This window comes from Anabrus simplex, chromosome 1 (genome assembly GCF_040414725.1).
Source record: "Anabrus simplex isolate iqAnaSimp1 chromosome 1, ASM4041472v1, whole genome shotgun sequence".
NCBI classification, from domain to species: Eukaryota; Metazoa; Arthropoda; class Insecta; order Orthoptera; family Tettigoniidae; genus Anabrus; species Anabrus simplex.
Genome location: NC_090265.1, coordinates 1,364,833,710 through 1,364,856,916, shown reverse-complemented (window position 1 = coordinate 1,364,856,916; position 23,207 = coordinate 1,364,833,710). Strand labels below are relative to the sequence as shown.

Here is a 23,207-nt window from a genome sequence, read left to right as displayed (position 1 = left end):
TTTCAACTGGCGCAACTTTTAAATAAACAGAGTAGAGGTGTACCGCCCGGTACAGACCTCCCCCCCCAAAAGTTCCTCCAAGGGGTAACACAGAAGAACATAAGCTTTGTTTCCAAAATAAGGTCCAAGTTTTGATGTTGATATTAAGATTAATTGCGGAAGCATTTATAAGATTTTAGTAATTTGGTTGGTTGCAATTTCAAAATTTTGTTGTTGCCGGTGCAGTAAAGTTTTTCTGTTGTAGTAGTTGAATTTCTGAAGATAAACCTTTAATGCTTAAAAGGTGAAGAAAAGTTTTGCAATGTCCACCAAATATTGTTGTTAAATTCCCAAATGTAATTATTGCTTATGGTGACTGTCCATGTAGTTGATGTAGATTGAGTCGGATGGCCAGACCGGCCGTTGCAGCTTGCGTCCAACGGAGGCCGCTCGGACCCCTCAAGTACCCTGAGATACCGCTCGCCCGCACTATGAGGGGAGCAGAGGTGTTGAAGTACGCCGCGCCCGCGGTGAACAGATACAGGCTGCGGGCATGTAGCAGGACGTGCGCCGCACATCAGCCTTGGCCGGGGGGAGAGCTCCGGCTCGCCGTGCACATGTCGTCCTCGCTGGAGAGGAGGGGGCCCATCCCCCTCCCCAGTCGCTGCACGGCGCTGCGCGGCTGCGGGGGCGCTGAAACATTAAAGCTAGGCGGCAGAATTGTGTTGGACTATCATTTTCTTTGAGGGTACGGGCTAGTGGAGAGGTTGAGGGGCCAGCGGCGTGTAGATATCCATGGCATTTACTATTATGAAGCCACAGTGTAAGGTGGAGCAGGAGACGGGAGCGTGGTAATGGCCGTGGCAAGAACAGGATGGCAGTTTAACGGGTCGGGGCAGGTTTTACATAAGGCTTACATCTAAAACCAAAATATTACAGAAGGGGCAGAATGCCTTAAAAGTGAAACTCAAAAAAATATAACCTTCATATCCTTTCCAAAATAATATGGAGCAAGTTAACACAGAAATTACACCGGTTTCACCTGGGACAGGTGAACTCTAAATATCCTCTCGGTGGCTGGATTACTTAGCAATAAGGTAACCGGCGTAAGAAAATCGAGAATGATACAAGGCCCATGAAATCTGGGGGCAAGCTTGCCCGCGGGAACAAAATTTTTGACCATAACCTGGTCACCTACCTTCAAAGTGGTGGGTCTCCGTCCACGATCATACCTTTCCCTAACCTTTTCATGAGACACTTTAAGATTGGCTTTAGCCTTCTTCCAAAGATCTTTAATGTTATCCGGATCTATTGTCTCGGGTAGAATGTCATTCAAAGACCAGAGGTTAGAGAGCGGCGAGTTGGGAACGAACTTAAACATCAAAGAAGCTGGAGTAAATTTGTGAGATTCATGAACCGCCGAATTCAAAGCAAAAGCTAACCAATGCAGGGACGTGTCCCACCTAGAATGATCTTCATGATGATAGGCAATAAGTGCGGACCTGAGATTACGGTTAACCCGTTCAGCCAGAGAAGGTTGAGGGTAATAAGCAGAAGTAGTTACATGAGAGATGGACAAGTCAAAACAGAATTTACGAAACAGATTTGATGTAAAAGCTTTAGCATTATCAGATACAATGTATTGGCACGGACCAAAAGAAGCAAAAATGGAATTTAGGCAAGTAATTGTGGACTGAGCGGTAGCCAGCTTAGTCGGAAATAACCAGGAAAATCTTGTAAAACCATCTACACATACAAAGATGAACTTGTTGGCATTACCCTTTGACTGGGGGAAGGGTCCCACATAATCGATATACAGGCGTTCCATGGGGCGCGACGCTTGATGAGAAGACAAAAGCCCTACTTTAGTGGACATGGTGGGTTTACTGATCAAACAAGATTTACAAGCTTTTACAAGTTCTCGAATTTCACCGTCCATACCTTTCCATATGAACATTTCACGAATCTTTTCACGAGTTTTAAAGATTCCAAGATGCCCCCCCAATGGGGTCTCATGATAGTATTTGAAGATCATAGGTACAAGAACCGCTGGAACAACAACTTTCATCAACTTATCATGCCTCGAAGGGCAACATAGAACACCATTCCTTAGAACATAAGGGACAGCATGTTCCCCAGAAGAAAGGGTTTCCATTATCGGAGCCAGCGTCGGATCTTCACGTTGGTATTTCTCAATATCCCTAAAAAGCATGGGAGCATCTGTTAAGATGGCATTAACACCAGATAGTATGGACTCGGAAGGTGATGAACTGTCGACCGGTTCGTGGGTCTCTACGTCGTTATGAAACATACGGCTGAGTCCATCGGCAACAACATTTTCAGTACCTCTGATATGTCGTACATCAAATTGGAAGGCAGAAATACGGATGGCCCAACGGGCTATACGACCAGTACGACGCGGCCTACCTAAGACCCAGCTTAAGGCTTGATTATCTGTCTCCAGGTCGAATTTGACATGTTCCAGATAGAGACGGAACTTTTCTAAGGCGAATAAGACTGCCAACCCTTCGAGCTCATAGATGGAATACTTGGCTTCTTGAACCGATAGAGTCCTAGATGCATAGGCGATGGGACGCCTCCCTAGTTCAGTCTCTTGAAGAAGGACTGCAGCTACAGCTGACGACGACGCGTCCGTTTGGACGATGAATTTCTTCGAGAAATCAGGCATAGCAAGTACAGGGGCATTACAGAGAGCTAATTTAAGATCTTCAAAAGCGGCTTGTTGAGAAGGTCCCCACTCGAATTTGATGCCTTTCCTACGAAGAAGGTTTAAGGGCGCCGCTCTATTAGCAAAGTTAGGAATGAACTTCCTGAAGAAATTCACCATACCAATGAACCTGGCGATACCTTTGATGTCCTTGGGAGGTTTAAAATCACGGATGGCCTGTGTTCTAGAATGATCGACAGATACCCCATCGGGTGACACAATATGCCCTAGGAATGACATTGAGGGCTTAGCAAAGGCAACCTTGGACAACTTAACAGTTAACCCAGCCTTACGAAGGCGATCGAGAACTTCTCGCAGATGATCTAGATGTTCTTCAAAAGTCTCGGAAAATACGACGACATCATCCAAGTAGTGATATAAGTACTCAAATTTGATGTCGGAAAAGACCCTATCTAGTAGCCTAGTGAGCACAGCTGCCCCCGTGGGGAGCCCGAAAGGCACGCGGTTGTATTCGTATAAATTCCAGTCCGTGGCAAACGCTGTAAGATGTTTAGACTCTTCGGCAAGGGGAATTTGATTATAGGCCTGATTCAAGTCCAAGATGGTGAAGAACTTGGCCTTACGAAACCATGAAAAGCAAGAATGAAGGTCGGGAAGGGGCACAGATTGCAACACCACCTTCCGATTGAGAGCCCTGTAATCAATGACAGGCCTGAAGCCTCCTTGGGGTTTCGGGACTAGAAAAATAGGCGAAGAATACGCTGACTTAGAGGGCCTAATAATACCATCCTTCAACATCTGATCGATGATTTCTTTCAGAGCCTTCATTTTAGGTGGAGATAGCCTATACGGTGGAAAACGGACAGGAATCGAGTCCGTGACCTCAATTTTGTATTCAATAAGGTCAGTAACACCAAGAGTATCAGAGAACACCTCGGGAAACGACTGACACAGTTTGCGAATACTATCAGCCTGCTCCTCAGGTAGATGTCTAAGGTCTAACAACATCTCATCCTGGGTAGGCGAAATAGATGAACATGATACAGAATTACACTTTAAGAGTGGGATTTTATAACTAGAAGCAAATTTGAATGTGCACGACCTAGACCGGAGATCGAGCACAAGACCAGTGTGAGAAATAAAGTCAGCTCCCAATATAATGGGGCAAGACAATTGCTTGGCCACAAGCAATTTAACTTTCCATGTAAACTTAAAAACACGAATTTTGACCAGTAAGGAACCTAGAATTTCTAATGGAGATGAATTAGCCGAAACGTATTGAACAGGAGAAGAGACATAGTCAGGGAGTTTACAAACAGATTTCAATTTAGAATACCAATCAGCCGAAATAATGGAACAAACACTGCCTGAATCTAAGAGAGCTGTTACAGGCTCGTTATTTAACTCAATCTTAAGAAAAGGAACAGGTGCGGGGGTATCCGCCGCAATCCTAAGACACTCTTTAGGGCATTCAAAAGATGAATTTGAAGGCTGGTCGTTCTCTGCATTTACAACCTGTTTACTAGGGGCTGAGTCTCGGGAATATGGATTAGTCGGCTCAGCCGACGCCACTAGTCACTTTTTATTATTGGCATAGCTGGAATTTGCACCAGAAGTTGAGCAGGAGGGGGTGCTATTTGAGTTTGGGCAATTCTTGGCGATATGTGAGAAGGCCCCACACTTAAAACAGCCTTGTGATGACCCTGCTCCATTCCTTGTCCCACTTGACTTGATCAGAGGACACTTATTCCGCAGATGGTCAGGCGACCCACAAGCATAACATTTACGGGGATTGACTGGTCGGCGAGGTGGAGGCCGAGTGTTACTGAAGGAAGGCGGGGGTTCTTTCGCCACACGCAAGGAATCGGCATACCTAACTCCTTCAGCAGAGACGGCTAATGCTTCCAGTTCAGAGAAGGTTTGCGGGCACGCCGCGAAACACAAATATGACCTGTAGGGTGGTGAAATCCCTTCAACAATAGCTTGCACGATCTGATCCTCAGGGAAGTGGAGAGCAAACACCCTAGTATAAAACTTAATATCTTGGATGAAGTCTGCCAGGTTTTCATCCAAGCGCTGTACCCGATAATAGTATTTCTGAATAAGGGAGGACCTGGCCCTAGCCGGGATGCAGTTAGCTAGCAAATGGGCATGGAAATCCTCAATAGAAGATTGCTCGGCAATGGCTCTAACTATCTTGTCAGATAGAACACCAATAGCATAAGGATAGATAATTTGCAAAATTTGACATGGGGAAAGAGAAAACACAAGGGCATGATCCTGAAATTCCACTAGAAATCTTAAAAATGAAATTACGTCACTGGTGGTGTTGACGGAAAACTTAGAGATACCTCTAAGCAACATTGCCAATGGATGAGGCAAGCTGCTGAACCCAGGTGTCATAGTCGTTAAAGGTTTCAAGGGCAAGGAAGTTAATTCAGAGCGGATGTTACTCAATGACGCCCGGCGTTCAGATTCGTTGTTCGATGGGGCAGAGATAGTTTGAGCAGCAACGGTTATCCTATTGACTTCTCCCTGAGGAGGCTCTTCCTCGTTACCTACATTCACCGTGGCGGGTTGATCAGTTTTGGGAGGAGCTTCGCCGGTTAGCAATTGAGTGACCTTATTAGACAATTCAGAAATAGTTTCAAGGAGCGTATTAGCTTGCTTCCTCTGAACGTCATTCACCTTTAGAGACAATAGATCATTAACTCTATTTGCAAAGTGATACAGCCTGCCTTGCACACGCTTAATTTGATTAGGAGATGGATCGTTTTCATCAAAAAAGCTGACTACCGATGCTAGCCCAGTAATATTCTCGACAATCGTGGAAAGAGAGTCATCAATTTCTTTCTCTCCCAAATTGGGGATGGAAATGGGCAAATCAAGGGACTCTCTAAGCTTGTTAGTATCTATTGCAACCGTGCCTCCAGATTGAACGTTTCTGATAGTTAACTCATATATCAACTCCTCTTTGCGCAAGTAGTTAAGGAGGAGAACATCGCGAGGGCCGGGCATGATGACAGAACAATTTTGAAAAACTCAACAAATTCCAGCAACTGAGAAAATTGTTAGAGTTCGAATCAAAGCAATGTTTAGCCGTCAAAAGGGGCTAAATTGAGACCCATTCAACCACGCTCTGCTACCACTTGTTACCGAGTTTTTGTGGTAGTTAAGCATGAAAGAAGGTGCTGGGTGGTGAATAGGTCTCAAGCTACTAAAGAGAAATTAAATTTTAAAATTTAACAAGGTTATATTTTCTTTTCAAAATTAGGTAACAACAAATAGAACAGGTACTTAGTAGCCGAAATACAACTTGAAATGTACAATTACAGGGATTAAAGAATTTGGGCTTCGAGCCCTGAAAACACAATTCTTGAGCAACTAGCTCAACTTTACGATATACCAATTTCAACAAAGGGGCAGAAGACCCCACTCAAACCCTGGAGCCCTTGCTCCAAATTACACAGCAAAGCCTCCTCGAGGCATGCAACTCTCAGTTTTAGAAAAGAGCCACTCGCTCTTAAAGTTAAGCCTCTCCCAGGCCACACCAAACTCAACTTTCAAGTTGTCCTCAAAGGACATATACACAGGGGTAAAATACCCAACCTACTGAGGTCTATTAGGTGAGAAAAGATTAATACATGACCTCTAAAATACAACTTGAGAGGAGGCGAACTTGCACTCCTAATACACTTTGCTTTTAAAACCTAATCTGGCTCTGGGCCACTAACGCAAGGGCTAATCCCATACTACAGAGGTGACTTAGAGAAGAACACTTTACATTACATAAACGAAGAAAAGTTTGAGAAAATAAGTTCACCTCAAAACAAATGTGAGTGGGAGCTCGAGAGGGTTAGCACTCTCTATCCCAATATGTAGCTTTACAAGAAAAAGAAGAAAAGAGTAGTTACATTTTAGGAAAAGGTTACATGATGGAAAACGCTTCGAACCCGCCGCGAGAGTTAAACTGCCGACCTAGCAAGAAAAGAAGATATTAATAGGCCATTACCTGGTAGTAGATCGCTGCCGGGGAAAGAGGCGCTTCCCGCCTCCTGCTATGTACTTAATACACTGAAAGATGGAACAGAAGTGGCCCGGAGACCCCAAAATCAGCAGTTTATATCCTCTCGCGGAAGATTCTAGGCGTTAGGGGAAATAAAACACCCTCCCACAAAATCTTTATTGGTTCGGGAAAAGAAACCCCTACATAGAGGAAAAAGAAACACATTATTGGTGGAAAATTAATTAAAGAAATTCGGGATTGGCTAGATCCAAACTAAGGGGAAAAAGAGGGGTATACAGCCAACTTAAACAATAACAGAAAGAAATTTAACAAGAAACAAACTTTTGAAATAAAAATTTCTCCAACAAAATAGTTCTTTAACTCCGCACTAGGTCGCACTATTGTTGATCTTCAGTAGTGTCCTCTAGAAGAGAAAGTTCACACTTCTTACTTCAAGCGAAACAAAAACACATCAAAAGTGACACAGTTCAAAAACTCAAAATTTTCCACGTGGTGACATCTTCTGAGAAAGTAGAGAATTAATAGAATAGATAAAGTTCAACCTTCCTCCAGAAGAGGAGTTTCAACTGGCGCAACTTTTAAATAAACAGAGTAGAGGTGTACCGCCCGGTACAATAATAATAATAATAATAATAATAATAATAATAATAATAATAATAATAATAATAATGTCTACCGCGGGATAAAGAAATTTTTCTATGTTAAAAGTGCATTTAACCAGTATATTTTTACAAGGATCGCAGGCATTCAAAGAAAATTTCAGGGAAATTCGATAGAGTTACATTTATTCATGGGAAGTAAAATTTTGATACGAGAAAAATCGCGGTGTGTTCTTAGATTCTCGAGGTCCGAAAGTCGTAATAACAGTAAAGTAAGAGGTGTGTTTTATAGTGGTCGTTGTTTTCACCAGAGGATTGAATTATGAAAAAGGGTCTTGGAAATATAAGAAAAAAGGATTGAGAGCGAAGAATTTATATGTATGTGGAGATGAGAGGGATAGGAATATTGAAGATGAAATGAAGCCTGGATTTTAAGTGATACCGCTGGGATAAGGCGAGGAGAATGAGTTTGAGACAGGCTATATTTTGCCGAGGAAGTATTTAGGTAACAGGCTGTATTGAGACAGGCTGTAGTGTTTTCCGCTACCAATCCGAAATTTGAGACGACTACTATGTGAAGCACCGTAGATTTCTAGTAAGATCCCAAATGAAAACGACTCTAGTAAAGGTTAATAATCATGGTAGTAAACGTCCAGTGACTTGTTACGTAAAGCCCGTGTGAATATTAAGATAATGTGACCTCAAGGATAAAAGAGCATTTAGAACACATGGTTGGTGTTGTATTGAATTTCGTTTCACTGGATATGTCATTGATATAAATAGTTGGAATTGACGATAGGCGATTTGAGAGTTTCTAATGCGGTAGTGATGATTATTATGTTGAAGGCATCCACTAAATGATAGACGTGTGTTGGGAATTATCATTGCTTCCCTAAAAACTTCATTGCACAGACTGAGATTGTGTTTGAGGTGGAGAATTGTTCGTCACGTATATTTATTTTCGAGTTCACGTATTGTAACGATATAGAGACTTACTGTATTTTTCGACTTGCATTCGTTTAATAGTAAGAGACGTTGTTCCGTTGTGTGTTATTAGTCTGACCAGGTTTAGTATTGAAATGTCAGAGAGTGTTTGAAATTGCTAGTTCGCCTGATATGTTAAGGGATGCGTAGTACGACCCATTTTTGACGCCCGACGATAGATTTAGGACGTCACATGTTATCCTTGGAGTTACTGATGATGAGACATCCTAGTTCACGCCCGACGATAGAATTTGGAAGGTATCATGTACATAGAGATTAGTGTTAGGATGTACAGATTTTAAGTGAGCCCGACGATAGGTTTGGGATGTCAGCTGTACACACTCAATTCTCAGATTAGATGTTTCTTTTGTTTTTGCGAAGTGGCCTGGACGAAGGTAGCACCTACAGTAAAATATAAATTATGAAGAGGGTCAGATCGGTAATGATGAGGCCAACTAGTGCGTAGCTCCAACAGCTGTTGGTGTTCCTTAAGATAACGGGGCCGCTATCGGCGAATGAGGGTTGCCCAAATGTTGGATATCGACCTGATGGAGATTAAATATTTTTACTGTAATTCTCCGTGCGTGTTGAGTTTTAATGACTTCGATATGTTATTTTATTTTACGGACTTAATTGTTTTGTCGTTCTGACGTCCGTTTCGTTTTGATAGTGTGCATATTGACACTCAGTGTATTAGTGTGAGAGTTGAGTTGCGAATGCGGTTTCGATTCGTCAGCCAGTAACACTATTTTATTTTCAATCTTTGTCGTACTTTCATTTTATTCGTAGTTGAATTTGATTAAGTAATCACTTTATAAGTAGTGTGTTGGAACAGACAATAAATAGATAGATCTGTAATGGTAGTCATTGTTTTTCAAGGGAAAGAATTCCTTAAAGTTGTAATATTTTTCAATGTGGATTGGTAATTTTATTAAGCGTAACAAAACCATTTCTAACCTGAAAATCGGTTCAATAATAAGACTTTTCAAGTGACTTTCCACTTTTTAATTAACTTCAGTGTTTGGCATTTCTTCTAAATGCATGATGAATAAGTGTTTCCTGCATTTCGCAGTTTTGTTCCTTTAGAACGACATAACGTAAGATCCTCACGGATCATGTTGTTGTTGGTTCCTTCCGAACAGCTGTTTGGGTGATGCACATTTAGCATCGGGATTACCTTATCACTTAAGGGTGTCATGAATGACAAATACATGGTGGAATTTTATTTCAATTGTGAATGATGCTGTTAACTCGTAGTGAACACCATGCTTTCCCATAATATTTCGCAACCTATCCAAAGCAACTGATAGTCAATTTGGTTCGATTAAGGGTCCATTCGGCGTGTGTTCCGTATCCGTGAAGGGTATTCGACTGGTGGATAACCTTAATTGAGAGAAAATCAGGCGTTCTACTTGTTGAAAGTCAGATTTTCCACGGATCGTGTGGATTAACTCTCAGTTCTCGTTTGGAATAATAGGTGCCCGGTTTTCAGGTCTTCCCTTTTTCAGTTTTTCAGTTTCGCTGTCCACTAATGTACTAACTTCTCCGAAGCAACTCTTCGATATTGTAAGAAATAAATCAACGCTATGCAATGTGACTGTGTTTGAAACATTCAATAATAAATAATTCATGTTTTATTTATTTCAAGAATGTATATTAAATTAATAATGTCGTGCTATTTCGATTTAATAAAAGTTAGTAAGCACATTTTGCTCCTCATTTCAAGTAGTTAGGCTCTCTTCTGAACCCCATCGTTTGGTTAAGATCGTGACCGAATTTATTCCCGCAACGACCCATGATTTAAGAGTTCTAGATTGTTCTACTGTAGCAGCCGTGGCCGACCGACGATGGAATGGTAAGTTCAAGGGTTCAATAAGACTGCCACAGGAGACTGGCATTTCCCTTCAGAGAAGTATCAACTTCAATTTATCGGGAAGCTCCAGTAATGACAGTGCCAAACAATCCAGCTTTAGCCAGACAGCGCGTTCGTTCAACTTAGCACGCGACTGCAGCGCCAATGCTACCTCTAGTGTAGACTATTATTTACTAAATCTATGGTTGTCCCCCAGCGAAGCTGGTGTCATGGGACGAAATCTGGCCTCGTAGTTAGGAGCGGCAAAACTAGACATTACGGCTGAGTGCTAAGCTGCTGCGGCTGTTCGACTGAAGTCAGTGGCGGCGATGGTGGTAGTGGTGGTTGTGGTGGACGTTGCTGTAATTGTGACTGGACAATAAAGTGAATAGCGATACATGACGGAGAGTGATTTTACGGGAGTCTGAGGAAATACAGTACTGCTAACGATGGGCTCGCTCTGAGGTGATACCTCTCGGATTTTCTTCTGTCCACCTGGTCAAAACACATTTTTAATAGGTTACGGTGTAGAAAAACCGTTGGACGGCGAAGGATGTCTCACCACGTTTAAATTGTCTCACATGTTCTAATCGATGGAGTGTGTTCACCTCATGTTTCTACCAGCAAACGGTGACTTTCCACAGCCTTTTTCTTTGGATTAAATAAGAAAAGCAATGTGTGCCGCAAATGTTCTTTTTCCAGGCACAAACGTCGACATGATCACTGAACGATAAAACACAGCCGCTAGTGTTTGGCGGACTCAACTTATGTGTTTTGGTAGGTTAATGTCAGACGAAGAAACTGATTGATATGTCAAATTTATACGCTGTGTACTGTTCGCTGGTGCCATCTCTTAGTGAAACTGGAAAAGACTTATGCATACACCTGGTAAAGTTGCAATTCAAGAGGAAAATTTGGGGTAAATACTCGTGTATAGGAAGAGGAATTAGGGACTGGAATAATCTACTAAAGGAGATGTTTAATAATTTCCAAGTACTTTGAATTCATATAAGAAAAGGCTAGGGATTGATTTGATTGATTGATTGATTGATTGATTGATTGATTGATTGATTGATTGATTGATTGATTGATTGATTGATTGATTGATTGATTGATTGATTGATTGATTGATTGATTGATTGATTGATTGATTGATTGATTGATTGATTGATTGATTGATTGATTGATTGATTTTGTACTACGAAATTATTTGAACATACAGTACATTTAATAGATTAAGACATTACACATCACAAATTTTAACCGTAATTTGAACTGTATTGAAGAAAATGGATCATATTTCGTGTATACTTGTTTAATTCTTTATCATACTAACACAGCGATAACAACTACTTCAGACATGTCGTTCCAGTAGAGACGGAATCACTATTAGCAATATTCCGAAAAACAATGCTTAAATTAAAACGAATGATTATGATGGTCCTTCCACATTAATATTATCCTTGTACCTTCTTCCCTTTCATTACCATAACTAATAACTCAAATAACAACCTGCACCCAGAGTTCAGAGATATGACATAGAGGTTTAATAAGAGTCGCCGTAAGTCGATTGAAATATAAACTGTGTAGGCATACATGTAGACAGCAGTTCGAGGTCACTAATGAAACATTTAAGACCTCTTTGATAGTAATTCCGTTTGTCTCTGCCGAAGAGTGCAACTACTTTCTAGAAAAAAGGCTTCTAGCACAGAATAACTAAGCACAAAATATCAACGCTGTTTCTTTAATCTGCTCGACACGAAGTTTTAAAATTGGATGATCGAAGGAAGAAAGGCTGGTGCACTTGAATATTGCATTCAGCTATTAATGTTTCAACGATATCCGGCTCCTTGGCTTAATCGTCAGGGTAGTGGTCTTCTGTTCATAGGGCCCGCATTCGATTCCCTGCCGGACCAGGGATGTTAGCCGCATTTGATAATTCCTCTATCTCGGGCTAGGTGTTCGTGATCTTCTTCGTGCACGTCTTTACTTACGTACAATGTAATACACCACCAACCACCACAATAGTTAACAGATCCCTCCATACATGGGTGGCGTCATGAAGGGCAACTGGGCTTAACCAACATTACAGCTGACCCCAGATAATACGATACAAGTCCAGGGAAGAAAGAAAGAAATAACTTACAATAGTTATACTATATACTGTATGTTTTCCGTTTTCTGTATTTATATGCCGCTAACAAAAGGCCCAATCAGAACATTTTTAGACAAGAATGACTTTGTCTGGAGTGTAAATAATTTAATGATAGTGCAACATCTATTATAAAAGCAGTAAAATCAATCAAATCTCACCAAAATTAAAATGTTCGTATTTTTTTCAGCAAATTGGTTAACTATATATTCGTAACCTTTAAAGAAAGCGCACTTTGATAGATCAAATTCAATGGTTTTATTTTCCAAACTCTTGATTTCATAATTTAATGGGTTGAATTTTAGAAAACACGTATGTGCTGTTTACATTTGTCAAGTCATATTTTATTTCGGGGGATCTGAACCCCCTAACACCCCTGTTGGTACCACCTTGCAAGAAATTATCACTATATAAGGAATAAACACAAAGCTTCCTTCTTATTCCAGTGACGCCATGCCACTGGACCTGTACTCCTTCCCACCAAGTCCTCCTTGTCGCAGCGTGCTGCTGGTGGTGCGAGCCCTGGGGCTAGATGTCAATGTGAAGAACGTGAACATCCTGGAAGGTGAACATCTCACGGTGGAGTACATCCAGGTAAGACTGGTGAAACCGGTACGCTAATTTCTGGGAACCACATTGGTGAGTAAAAATTAGTTTACAAAACAGCTGACCCTAGGTGAGTTTTCAACCTGAATGCCTCTTTTCTAGCGAGACATAGTCTACTAACGGCTACTAGCGAGAAATCGAGCAGATGCTTTTCACGTGCAAGATCTAAATATTATAGTCACCAAGGTCATTGGATCGCTAATCTGCGTCCTTTGAATTGTAAGGGAACACTTGCTTTTGTCCCTTAACACCCTTGAAAACCACTGACGTGTCTATACTAGACTTAACTAAAGTTGGCGTCTGACAGGTAAGGTTGGAGGGAGGAGCACTGCACGTGCCATTTCACGATGTTGCCACATTCCAGCATTCCTTTCTACATACTCTTACTCCTCGCTTCCGGCTCACTTGTTCCCTCCTTCATTCTGACCGCTGTGATCTGTTGTAGACTACCTGGCCACGCGGTGTCGTCCCATTTACGATCACTCTTATACAAACAGTCAGGTTCTTATCAGTGACATACAAACAGTCAGGTTGCTTTGAGGGAATTCCTTACTGAAGGATTGGTACAGGAAGACATCCCTCAAGTAACTGGCGAAACTGGGAATCTTACGAATCGAATGTTGAAAGTCATTAAATTACAATTAGAAATTTACTAACGGCCACTCACACTGAACTGCTTGCGACAAGATCTAGTTCACAAGTGAAGTGAGAGGTTTGGCAACTCCCAGCAAGACGAGCTGCCCTGAAGTTTTATCTCCATGGCAACTGCAGTCGCCCCACCCTCGTTTCCATGGCAACCACACAGCCACTCCTTTTATCCCGCCTCGGCAGGCAGTAAACGGACCTCCCTCCAAGAAATGTCAGACACCAACTCTTATTATTAGCAGTATAGTCGCAGGTTGTTGCCAAGCTGGTCCTTGAATGCTCACTTCTGCAGTAAAGTAGTCTATCCGTTTATAGAGGCTTGTTTTAAATGTTGACATCTACAATAAACTTACAGTTACGTAAAATCCTAAAAGCACTAAGGAAAACGAAAACACGCGCGCTCTCCTTTACATACTAGGAAACACCAAAGTCGTTGAGGAGGAGGGATATATAGCGGCAATGCTTGTTTTTAGGAAACCTGTCAGTGTCCGTCCCCATGGTTAAATAGTTAGCGTGCTGGCCTTTGGTTCAAGGGACCCCGGGTTCAATTCCCGGCTGGGTCGGAGATTCTACCTTAATTCTTTTCACTGGCCCCGGGGACTGGGTGCGTGTGTCGTCCTTAAACAGAAAATACAAGAAAAACAAAGAGAGAATGAGAAAATATATCAGTAAAAAGTCTAAAATATATATAAAAAATAAATTTTAAAAACGGCTAGTTCCTGGCTGTTAGGGCTGAGAGCGAGCGCGCGTGCGAGTGAGTGGGTGGGTGAGTGGGGAAAAGATGGAGAGGAATGAATTGTATAGAAAACATATTTATGGGATATAGGAAGGAAGAAAGGACAACAAAATAAAACTGTCCTTTTTCTGCAGTTCCTTTAATTATATTTCTTTAATGTCAGGGAAAATTGTTTGAGCAGAATGAACGTGTAACCCTACTTCCAACGCAACATCGGACAAACATGATCTAGTTTTACATTTATTTAGGTTCGTGACTGATAATGTGTGTTCATAAATGTATGTAGAGCCAAACATTTGCATGTCAATACGTGAATATGCACATTTTTGTTTTGTTTGTTCCGTTATTCTAAAATTCAAAGAGGCCAGCTGGAATACCGTATTACCTATCTTTCAAAACTGTGTAACAATGAACCCTTATAACCTTTCGAATCTGACTGTAGCCCTACTCGAAACTTACATGAAAGTGCGTCCTAAAAATGTTCTATTCAGATGATATTCCTCCTTTTTATACAACTGGCTTTATGTCACACCGACAAAGATAGGTCTTACGGCGGCGATGGGACAGCAAAGGCCTAGGAGTTAAAAGAAAGCGGCAATGGTCTTGATTAAGGTACAGCCCCAGAATTTTCTGGTGTGAAAATGGGAAACCACGGAAAACCATCTTCAGGGCTGCCGACAGTGTGGTTCGAACCCACTGTCTCCCGAATGCAAGCTCACAGCTGTGCGCCCCTAACTGTACGGCCAACTTGCCCGGTGGTGATATTTCTAAATTTAAACCAATGTCATATTGTTGAAGGGCTTCACAGTGACTATCTGTGTTACCATCGGAGGAGTCGCATGGTTTTAAAGATGGAAATTCTTCAAAATCTGTCTTCTGTAATGTTTCTTTTATATATACACTGACTGACAGAGCAAATGCAACACCAACAAGGAGTGGTCAGAACTTTATGCCAATTGCAGGGTAGACTGACGTCACTGAGGTATGCTCATGATGTGAAATGCGCCGCTGTGCTGCGCACGTAGCGAACGATAAATGGGACACGGCGTTGGCGAATGGCCCACTTCGAACCGTGATTTCTGAGCCGACAGTCATTGTAGAACGTGTTGTCGTGTGCCACAGGACACGTGTATAGCTAAGAATGCCAGGCCGCCGTCAACGGAGGCATTTCCAGCAGACAGACGACTTTACGAGGGGTATGGTGATCGGACTGAGAAGGGCAGGTTGGTCGCTTCGTCAAATCGCAGCCGATACCCATAGGGATGTGTCCACGGTGCAGCGCCTGTGGCGAAGATGGTTGGCGCAGGGACATGTGGCACGTGCGAGGGGTCCAGGCGCAGTCCGAGTGACGTCAGCACGCGAGGATCGGCGCATCCGCCGCCAAGCGGTGGCAGCCCCGCACGCCACGTCAACCGCCATTCTTCAGCATGTGCAAGACACCCTGGGTGTTCCAATATCGACCAGAACAATTTCCCGTCGATTGGTTGAAGGAGGCCTGCACTCCCGGCGTCCGCTCAGAAGACTACCATTGACTCCACAGCATAGACGTGCACGCCTGGCATGGTGCCGGGCTAGAGCGACTTGGATGAGGGAATGGCGGAACGTCGTGTTCTCCGATGAGTCACGCCAAGACCAACTACAATATATCAGACCTTAATGCAACTATCGATATTAGCTAAAATGGCGGCCCGATCGGTTTGTTCAAATGTACTCATGAGCATGTGCGGAGCATCAGTTTAGTTCTTTCTGTTGGTTTGGTTTGATTAAGAAACGTTAGTGCAGTGATATTTTTATTGAAATTTGGTTTAAAAACTATTTTGATATATTAGGACGTGTCGATCGTATTGCATGCCTGTATGTAATTTATATTACAGCAGATGCTCTTACATTCAGATCAAGTGACGATTTCGCAGTTACAAGTAGTTTATTAGGGTGCATTAAACATTCGGGGATAAATTTGTCAATAGAGAGGATGTGTTCCGTGTACTTAATGAGCTGTGGGGTTTTTTTTTTCGGATAAGGGCAAAACTCTGTGTTGGTGTCAATCCTAGTAAATCCTTTTGAGGATTTTTAAAGTGAGCCTATAAAAAGTGATAAAGCTATTTATTTTATCTGTGAATGAAGATTACATTCTCTTTGATGAATAGGAGGACAAGGTATCAAGTTATATACTGTCACTTACAGTACGTATTTACGTTGCCAACGATTTGGGTGTTAAAGTGCTTTATACGAAAATGCATACGCTACCAGAGTATTTCAAATTGATGCTCCTAGTGATTATCTGAAGAGAAACATATGTAGCAGTTTGGTGGATCATTATCAGAATCATTGTTATAAGAGAATTGAAATTCGTGACAAGGTTTCGCTTCTAACAAATTTCATGAACGAGGTAGGCTATTATATTTAAAAGCGTATGGTAATAGCAATGTCATTCAAATTAATGTATTTCTAAAACAAGTACTGATTTATAGGAAGAAGAATTACGGTCTTGAATAATTTGCCAAGGGTGCCCCCTACTAATCTACACCAATTAGATAAATTTCCAACGTTTTTGAAATCACTTAAGAAAAGACTACCGTAGGTAGAGAATTGATACGTAATTGCCACTTGGACGACAGCCCTAATTCGGTTCATTGGTGGTCGATTAATTAATTAATTAATTGACTGACCTGAAACGCATGAAATATTCCCCCAGTACTGTTATTTTAGAGTGCAGTCCTATATTACCTATTTCCTTTACCAAGCTATTTCACAGAAAAAATTTATATTTTGAATTATCCACATACTGCTTATCTTAAATTAGGGTATTTCTAGATATAATTGGTCTATTACCCAAAGTTAAGTGCTCTGTTCATTATTATTGACAGCTTAGCAACTCAATACGATAATTAAAAGGTTATGTTTATGTATCACAGGCGTGTTTACATGGAACCGATGCGTCGGCCATGTTGTTTTTGTATTAAGGTCTGATATTATTGTAGATGGTCTTGGTCACGCTTCTGTTCTGTCAGTGATAGTCACCGCAGACGAGTGTGGCGTCGGCGTGGAGAAAGGTCAAATCCGGCAGTAACTGTGGAGCGCCCTACCGCTAGACAACGCGGCATCATGGTTTGGGGCGCTATTGCGTATGATTCCACGTCACCTCTAGTGCGTATTAAAGGCACGTTAAATGCCCACCGCTACGTGCAGCATGTGCTGCGGCCGGTGGCACTCCCGTACCTTCAGGGGCTGCCCAATGCTCTGTTTCAGCAGGATAATGCCCGCCCACACACTGCTCGCATCTCCCAACAGGCTCTACGAGGTGTACAGATGCTTCCGTGGCCAGCGTACTCTCCGGATCTCTCACCAATCGAACACGTGTGGGATCTCATTGGACGCCGTTTGCAAACTCTGCCCCAGCCTCGTACGGACGACCAACTGTGGCAAATGGTTGACAGAGAATGGAGAACCATCCCTCAGGACACCATCCGCACTCTTATTGACTCTGTACCTCGACGTGTTTCTGCGTGCATCGCCGCTCGCGGTGGTCCTACATCCTACTGAGTCGATGCCGTGCGCATTGTGTAACCTGCATATCGGTTTGAAATAAACATCAATTATTCGTCCGTGCCGTCTCTGTTTTTTCCCCAACCTTCATCCCTTTCGAACCACTCCTTCTTGGTGTTGCATTTGCTCTGTCAGTCAGTGTATATACTAGCAAGATACCCGTGCTTCGCTACGGTATTTAACTGAAATTCATAATTGAATGCTTATTGTTTTAGGTACATAATCCGCCGAAATTCGAGATCTGACTCGTTTTCTGCGAGAATCCGCCAAAATTCGCGATGTGACTCGTTTTCTAATAGATTACGGCAAGTTTCCTCCCATTTTTCAATCTTTCTTTCCAGCAATCGTTTGCGTACTTCCAGTTCTAGGTCCAGGTATTCCACCCGGTCAGTTGGGTCCCTAAATCTTTACCATCTTTTCCTATAAGCATTTTTAATATGGATCAAATCATTCAGGAGATCCGGCGTGGTGTCGTCTTGGGTGCCTTGGCGGTACTGAACCCGCGTACGGACTGCATTCTTAGTCATTACCCGTCCAGGACCCGTTTCCAGCGCGGTCCGCACGTGTTGACGGTCCAGAACAATACGATTATTATTATTATTATTATTATTATTATTATTATTATTATTATTATTATTATTATTAGATGTTCTGGACCCCACAGCAAGTAGCAAGACCGTTACTTGGCGGTAAATTACATTTGCTGCCATTGTCATTATTGACAATGTGACCAGCACCATTGTCGCGCGTAGGCAAGTGTGCGGGATTTCTGGCGATACGAATTACATACTTCCGTGCATTATTGACCTTATTATAGAGGTGAACAATTTGACGGTCAATCGCATTCCTATCGTTTATTTCAAATGTGTTTAAATTTTTATTTACACTGACTGACAGAGAAAATGCAACACCAAGAAGCAGTTTTTCGAAAGGGATGAAAGTTGGGGAAAAAACAGAGACGGCACGGACGAATAATTGATGTTTATTTCAAACCGATATGCAGGTTACACAATGCGCATGGCATCGACTCAGTAGGATGTAGGACCACCGCGAGCGGCGATGCACGCAGAAACACGTCGAGGTACAGAGTCAATAAGAGTGCGGATGGTGTCCTGAGGGATGGTTCTCCATTCTCTGTCAACCATTTGCCACAGTTGGTCGTCCGTACGAGGCTGGGGCAGAGTTTGCAAACGGCGTCCAATGAGATCCCACACGTGTTCGATTGGTGAGGGATCCGGAGAGTACGCTGGCCACGGAAGCATCTGTACACATCGTAGAGCCTGTTGGGAGATGCGAGTAGTGTGTGGGCGGGCATTATCCTGCTGAAACATGCTGCACGTAGCGGTGGGCATTTAACGTGCCTTGAATACGCACTAGAGGTGACGTGGAATCATACGCAATAGCGCCCCAAACCATGATGCCGCGTTGTCTAGCGGTAGGGCGCTCCACAGTTACTGCCGGATTTGACCTTTCTCCACGCCGACGTCACACACGTCTGCGATGACTATCACTGACAGAACAGAAGCGTGACTCATCGGAGAACACGACGTTCCGCCATTCCCTCATCCAAGTCGCTCTAGCCCGGCACCATGCCAGGCGTGCACGTCTATGCTGTGGAGTCAATGGTAGTCTTCTGAGCGGACGCCGGGAGTGCAGGCCTCCTTCAACCAATCGACGGGAAATTGTTCTGGTCGATATTGGAACACCCAGGGTGTCTTGCACATGCTGAAGAATGGCGGTTGACGTGGCGTGCGGGGCTGCCACCGCTTGGCGGCGGATGCGCCGATCCTCGCGTGCTGACGTCACTTGGACTGCGCCTGGACCCCTCGCACGTGCCACATGTCCCTGCGCCAACCGTTTTCGCCACAGGCGCTGCACCGTGGACACATCCCTATGGGTATCGGCTGCGATTTGACGAAGCGACCAACCTGCCCTTCTCAGCCCGATCACCATACCCCTCGTAAAGTCGTCTGTCTGCTGGAAATGCCTCCGTTGACGGCGGCCTGGCATTCTTAGCTATACACGTGTCCTGTGGCACACGTGTATGCTCATGATGTAAGTATTCTCATACAATTAAGTCAATTAATTTTTCAATTCTTTCACCTCCTTCCCCCCCCCCCATTCATTGGATTTTCCGAGAATACGTGTTTCTTTACTTTTAAAGCAGATTCCAAATATCAAATTTCACGTCTGTAACATCTTCTGTTTTGAGATATCAGTAGCCTAATTAAAAGAAATCAACGCCATTTTCAGTCATTTTTACCCCCCTCCACCCAAGTGGTATTTCCGAAAACTAAATATACACGTTTCTTTATTTTTAATAGAGATAAAAATACCTTTTTTCACTTTTGTAACATGTTAATTTTTTTGAGATGTACTGTAGAAATTCTCATTGTAAAGTTTCACCCATTTTTATTTCCTCTTAAATGGGGTTTCCAAAAACAAATCACCTATGTTTCTTTACATTTACAGGAAATTCCAAATACCCACTTTTTACGTCTGTAACATTTTACGTTTCCCAGATATTCTGCAGATATAGTCTTTCGAAAAATTCACCCCACTTGTAACTCCTGTTTAACCGCCATTAACTGGATTTCCCAAAAACAAAAAGTACGTGTTCCTTTATATTTAAAGGAGATCCCATATACATATTTTCAGTTCTGTAATATCTTCAGTTTCCGAGATATGTATCCACATTAAAGGCATTCAACCCAATTCGCCCTTTATCACCCCTCCTATTGGGATTTACAGAAAACAAAAAAATACGTGCTTCCTTATTTTTAAAGTAGATTCTAAATGCCATTTTTCATATTTGTAAACTTTTAAAGTTTTGAGATATAGATGCACTCATTTTAAAATTTCACCCCCTTTTTCACCCCCTTAGCGATGGAATATCCAAAAATCCTCTCTTAGCGAGCACCTACATCTTAATATGATTGTATCCCCAAAATTTCATTTCATTATGTCCAGTAGTTTTGGCTCGGCGATGATGAATCAGTCAGTCAGTCAGTCAGTCAGTCAGTCAGTCAGTCAGTCAGTCAGTCAGTCAGTCAGTCAGTCAGGACAAGCTATTTTATATATATAGACTAGCAAGATACCCGTGCTTCGCTACGGTATTATACTGAAATTCATAATTGAATGCTTATTGTTTTAGGTACATAATCCGCCGAAATTCGAGATCTGACTCGTTTTCTGCGAGAATCCGCCAAAATTCGCGATGTGACTCGTTTTCTAATAAATTACGGCAAGTTTCCTCCCATTTTTCAATCTTTCTTTCCAGCAATCGTTTTCGTACTTCCCGTTCTAGGTCCAGGTATTCCACCCGGTCAGTTGGGTCCCTAAATCTTTACCATCTTTTCCTATAAGCATCTTTAATATGGATCAAATCATTCAGGAGATCCGGCGTGGTGTCGTCTTGGGTGCCTTGGCGGTACTGAACCCGCGTCCGGACTGCATTCTTAGTCATTACCCGTCCAGGACCCGTTTCCAGCGCGGTCCGCTCGTGTTGACGGTCCAGAACAATACGATTATTATTATTATTATTATTATTATTATTATTATTATTATTATTATTATTATTATTATTATTATTATTATTATTATTAGATGTTCTGGACCCCACAGCAAGTAGCAAGACCGTTACTTGGCGGTAAATTACACTTGCTGCCATTGTCATTATTGACAATGTGACCAGCACCATTGTCGCGCGTAGGCAAGTGTGCGGGATTTCTGGCGATACGAATTACATAACTCCGTGCATTATTGACCTTATTATAGAGGTGAACAATTTGACGGTCAATCGCATTCCTATCGTTTATTTCAAATGTGTTTAAATTTTTATTTATATGCCAGGAGAATCTACTGTAATCTAAGAACGTTCTCCGAAGGAAAATATGGCTGTTGAAACGAACCCAGGAAAGATTAAAAATGATCGGTTTATGATCAGAATAAGTACATCAAAAATCTACAGCCGGTTTCCAGTCATTCGACAGGGTCAGGAATGGAATGAATAAAGCCCCATCTAGCGGCGACAATAGGAACTGTGCCGGCTGCCGAAGCACTCCTCTGGGGCAATGATCGATGAATGACAAATGAAATGAAATATTGGACAGTGTTGCTGGAATGAATGATGACAGGGAAAACCGCAGTGTCCGAAGAAAATCCTGTCCCGCCTCCGTTTTGTCCAGCACGAATATCACATGGAGAGACCGGGATTCGAACCACGGAACCCAGTTGTGAGAGGCCGGCGCGCTGCCGCCTGAGCAACGGAGGCTCCTTATAAGTACATTACGAACAGTAAAATCAATTGGTCTCACCTCCTTTTACACCCCACCGCCGTTAAGTTTATTTACCCCGCACCCCCCCCCCCCACAAATTAAAAGACGGAGGGTTTCTTTGTGTTTAAAGGAGATTCCAAACACCAATGTTCACGTCTATTACCTTCAGTTTTGAGATAAAAATAATTCACGTTTTTTTTCACTTTCACACTCCTCCCCCCCCCCCCAAGTGAATTTTCCGGCAAAAAATACTTGTTTTTTAATAGTAAAAGATATTCTAAATACCAATTATCACGATTCTAACTTCTTCAGTTTTTGATTTATGTGTCCTCATGAAAGGAATTCAACTCCTTTTCACTCCCTCCCCCCAGGATGATCCTCCCGCCAAAGCGGGTTTTTCTTTGTTTTTAAAGAAGATCCAAATACCAATGTTCACGCTTGTAGGCCCTAACAACTTTATTTTTTATTAGATGTAAGTATTCTCATACAATTAAGTCAATTAATTTTTCAATTCTTTCACCTCCTTCCCCCCACACCCCATTCATTGGATTTTCCGAGAATACGTGTTTCTTTACTTTTAAAGCACATTCCAAATATCAAATTTCACGTCTGTAACATCTTCTGTTTTGAGATATCAGTAGCCTAATTAAAAGAAATCAACGCCATTTTCAGTCATTTTTACCCCCCTCCACCCAAGTGGTATTTCCGAAAACTAAATATACACGTTTCTTTATTTTTAATAGAGATAAAAATACCATTTTTCACTTTTGTAACATGTTAATTTTTTGAGATATACTGTAGAAATTCTCATTTTCAAGTTTCACCCATTTTTATTTCCTCTTAAGTGGGGTTTCCAAAAACAAATCACCTATGTTTCTTTACATTTACAGGAAATTCCAAATACCCACTTTTTACGTCTGTAACATTTTACGTTTCCCAGATATTCTGTAGATATAGTCTTTCGAAAAATTCACCCCACTTGTCACTCCTGTTTAACCGCCATTAACTGGATTTCCCAAAAACAAAAAGTACGTGTTCCTTTATATTTAAAGGAGATCCCATATACATATTTTCAGTTCTGTAATATCTTCAGTTTCCGAGATATGTATCCTCAT

At 42.1% G+C, this 23,207-nt stretch overlaps 1 protein-coding gene across 2 annotated transcripts in view; it reads left to right on the top strand.

The window, feature by feature from the left end:
- Positions 1-23,207, top strand: part of LOC136878857 (glutathione S-transferase 1-1) — a 127,274-nt gene that overhangs the window by 32,190 nt on the left and 71,877 nt on the right. For both annotated transcript variants that reach the window (XM_067152401.2, XM_067152407.2), the window contains exon 2: positions 12,729-12,876. In XM_067152401.2, coding sequence (XP_067008502.2) covers positions 12,736-12,876 — 141 coding nt within the window. In that variant the 5' untranslated portion in view covers positions 12,729-12,735. The remainder of the gene's footprint in view (positions 1-12,728; positions 12,877-23,207) is intronic.